The following is a 3,624-nucleotide window of genomic DNA, read 5'->3' on the forward strand; positions in this document are numbered from 1 at the left end:
AATTTAAATCTATAATTTAAGTATAAGACATATATGAATGACAAAAATCGGCATTTTTCAAAGGACACAGAAGATACCTGAACACGTATTCTAGACGCAGGTAGTACATTCATTTGAAAACAATGTTAACATTTTTCAACAGAAAGTGGGAAGAAAAAAATACAGTATTAGATTGTAGTAGTAACAAATTCACAAGGTGAAAAAGTACATTCTAGCCTACCATTAAAAAGAAAATTATATATATGTTTAGTTTTATAGTTCAGACCATTGACTAAATCATCACAAAGTGCAACATTTTCACACACCTTGACTCACATAGAAGATACAAAGACTCTTAATCATCTACGCAGGTGGGTTGGGATATACCTTTGGTTTTGGCTTGACTTCAATTTCATTTACGCTACGTACAAAGATGGCATCCGGTTCGTGTCTGCATGAAGAAAGGATCCGAAATTAGAGCTCGAGTATGTCAATGAATACTGTACACATTTTTTGAGTTGGACAAAGACGGAACAAGAGAAGTTGGGAGGAATCTTACGGCATATCCCCCTCTTCGAATGTGTAACTCGAGGCCACGGCCAACAGTCGACCGTCTCTGCTGAATGAAAGAGCGGCGATGCTTGTTGGGTACTTTGAGTACTGCAAAAGATCATTCAACAGTGATAGTAAATTATCAGGTTTTTTTACTGTGAAATGAAATTGCATTTCAATCCAATCTTTTTACCTGATACAGCCGCTTCTTATTGTTTCCATCCCACACATTAACGAAACCATCACAACCTCCGGTTGCAAATGTACCATAACTGCAGGATTGAAAGCCATATTTTAGCAATAATTTGAGTATGTTCAAGATCATGACCAAGAAAATGCAACCTAATGTCTTACTAGAAGTTCAAAGTTTGCAAATTACTTATTTTCTCGTTAACAGTTTAATCGAACAATAGAAAAAGTTTCCAACATGGGTATCTAATATTCTAATTACAATTTACAAATTGTTATTTGTGCATGCCAGAAACTCAAGGCAAAACGCTCTGAATGGCAATGCTACATTGTGATCAATGGCCTACGTACTACATCATACAGTTAAAACACTATCCAGCTGAACGGATGCTACTAAGGTTTTCAGCCTCATCAGTTTATCATAAACAGCTGAAGAGTTGTCCTGAAACTTACACTGGATGGAATGCTATGGCGTTTACTGGATACACAATGTCCCGCCCAGCCTCAGATTTTCGATGGCACTTGAAGGCATACCTATTACATATCCATTGATAAAAGCAAACAGATAAATGGAAAACAAGATCAGATCAAGAACAGTTCCCACAGCTTATATCTATTCACATGCTGGAATATACCTCATAACATAGTGCTAAAATGAAAAGATTAATACGTACTTTTTGGCTTGACCGGCCTCTGAGAGGTCAAAGAACTCCATTGCAACTCGTCCTTCAACCGAACTAAAAGCATATCCTGTATAAATTTGTCCAAAAGAATGATAAATGAAGATATGGATCAGAGATCTAAAATCATGCATTATTACTTTAAATGCATGAATAATATGAGCCTTTTCTGAATATTTTCTTTCCCTGTAGAAATTTATGAAACTTCTAGGCTTTTAAAACGTTACCTGTTCCATTTGGATAGCATCTCACACATCTAGTTTGATATTTCAATGAAGATTCCCTTTGCTGTTCAGGTTGAGACATGTTTCGTAAGTCATAAACATTTACATGTCTACCGGCAGTTGCCACAACTACTCGATTTCCAACTAGAGATAACGAGTAAACGCGCTCAGGCTGTTGGTATGTGCCGACAAGAGTGCGCTCCTGCCCACTTGCACCTCTTGGATCCCAGCATTTCAATGTCTTATCCCAACTGCCTGTGATCACTTGTCCTATAACAACAGATCAAACGCTAATGATTCAAACATTTTCTTACATAAAACAAAAGAGCTCATGCTCAACACTGTATGTTGTAGATTCAGTAGGGTTTCAGTGAAACTTGTGACTATGGAATCAGCAAGCATCTTCTCTAAAAACGCTTTCCATCATATCAGTTCATTTGTTATTCAGTTAAATCAAAGGTGAATTAATCAATCATCCGTTCAAAAAGAAATTGAAATTCAGATTCTTACTCTACACGCAGGTAGAGAAAATCTCACTTTGAAAGGCAACAATACATCAAAGACAAATCATCCTGAATTCAGCTTTAAAAAGCCTAAAAATTAAGTCAACGGAGATGATTTGCAAATTTTAACCAACCTGCTGCGTAAGAATACTCTATACAACGCACAGGAGCATCATGTCTACCTAATACATCCTCCTTTCCATGGCTGAACATTATCCTACAAAATTAAAAGCTCGAAATTAACCTTGATCCTATATTCATTTCTCCTAAGCTTTCTTGAGAATCATCAACCAGAAAAAACTAACTAACCTCCTAACTTTATTATCAGCACTGGCACTGAACCCGGATGAATCATCGTGGAAGCAGCAATCAAGTACCGGTCCACCGTGCATGAACTCTCCTCGCAAAACGTTCGCGCTCGCATCATACAATCTCACAGACTACGATCAAAAAGAGAAAGAAAGAAAAAACACCTTTAACCGAAAAACCAAAAGGAAACTTAATATTTTAAAAGGCATTTGATGTTTGAGAGAGCACCTTATCCCAAGAGGAGACGAGTAGGTTATCACTGTGATTGGAGAACCGAAGGTTCGAGATCCCGTCCGTCGGAGGATTAGAGAGCTCCCGTCCAGGTACCGGCGGCGGATGAACAGATGTCATCGCTTGATTGGATGTTAGAGAGATTAGAGGACTAACGGAGAGAGATCTTAGGGTTTTAGAGAGAGCGGCAAAAAGAGAGGGAAGGAGATTCGAAATTTTGGAAACGGTATTAGGATTTGTTTCAAAATTCCGTTTCCAAAATTTGGCGATGTAAATAAACAAACAAAAACATTTTTGAATTCAAAATCAGTTGGTAGTTTTCTTTACCCAAAAAGCTCGTCCTCTGGCCCAACAATTACATCAATGCCATTTATGTTTATTAGGCCTATTTGTCAGTTTGGGTTCATTAACCACCTTACAAGATGCAACGGGCCAACCTGCCTCCAAATACGGGTTAAGTGCACCGAATGCCTTTAGAATTAACTTTTTAATTTCAGGTACACAAATGGTCCCTCAACTATAAGGTAATTTTTATTGAGTCTTGGATTATTAAAAGTAATAAAATTATCCTTTAATTATATTATGTTGCTTTATGGAGCCTATATATTATTAAAAATTATAAAATAATTACTCGATTATTCATATGTTTTAAACTCGTAATTTTCTTTTAAAAATTAAGGACAATCTAAGGATGGCATACATGTACAGTTTCATAAATTTCGTACCACACCTGCTCCAATTAGGACATGGATAGACATAAGTTTAGTAGGTAATGGGCGGGTGTAGATGTAAAAAGTAATATCCTTCGTAAGTGGGTGGATAAGTGATAGGTTTAAGACCTTACTCGTCTCGTATCCGCTCATCTCTCACCCACTAATTAACTACTATATAAATTTTAGACTGTATAATTTTTTTAAGTTGACATAATCGTACTGCGACCTTGTCAGAAATTATGCT

The 3,624-nt window shown here is 36.8% G+C and overlaps 1 protein-coding gene across 1 annotated transcript; it reads right to left on the reverse strand.

Annotated features, from left to right (window-relative positions):
• Positions 1 to 234: 234 nt before the first annotated feature.
• LOC120171476 (mitotic checkpoint protein BUB3.2-like) lies at positions 235 to 2,871 on the reverse strand. Its single transcript, XM_039179183.1, has 9 exons — positions 2,665 to 2,871; positions 2,437 to 2,567; positions 2,262 to 2,344; positions 1,628 to 1,894; positions 1,395 to 1,470; positions 1,174 to 1,254; positions 725 to 803; positions 539 to 639; positions 235 to 430 (listed from the first exon to the last, which is right to left on the reverse strand). Exons 1-9 carry the CDS (start codon positions 2,785 to 2,787, stop codon positions 343 to 345), a joined length of 1,029 nt encoding a protein of 342 aa, XP_039035114.1. The 5' UTR covers positions 2,788 to 2,871; the 3' UTR covers positions 235 to 342.
• Positions 2,872 to 3,624: the final 753 nt, after the last annotated feature.

This window comes from Hibiscus syriacus, unplaced genomic scaffold, assembly GCF_006381635.1.
Source record: "Hibiscus syriacus cultivar Baekdansim isolate YM2019G1 unplaced genomic scaffold, ASM638163v2 tig00111834_pilon, whole genome shotgun sequence".
Taxonomy (NCBI): Eukaryota; Viridiplantae; Streptophyta; class Magnoliopsida; order Malvales; family Malvaceae; genus Hibiscus; species Hibiscus syriacus.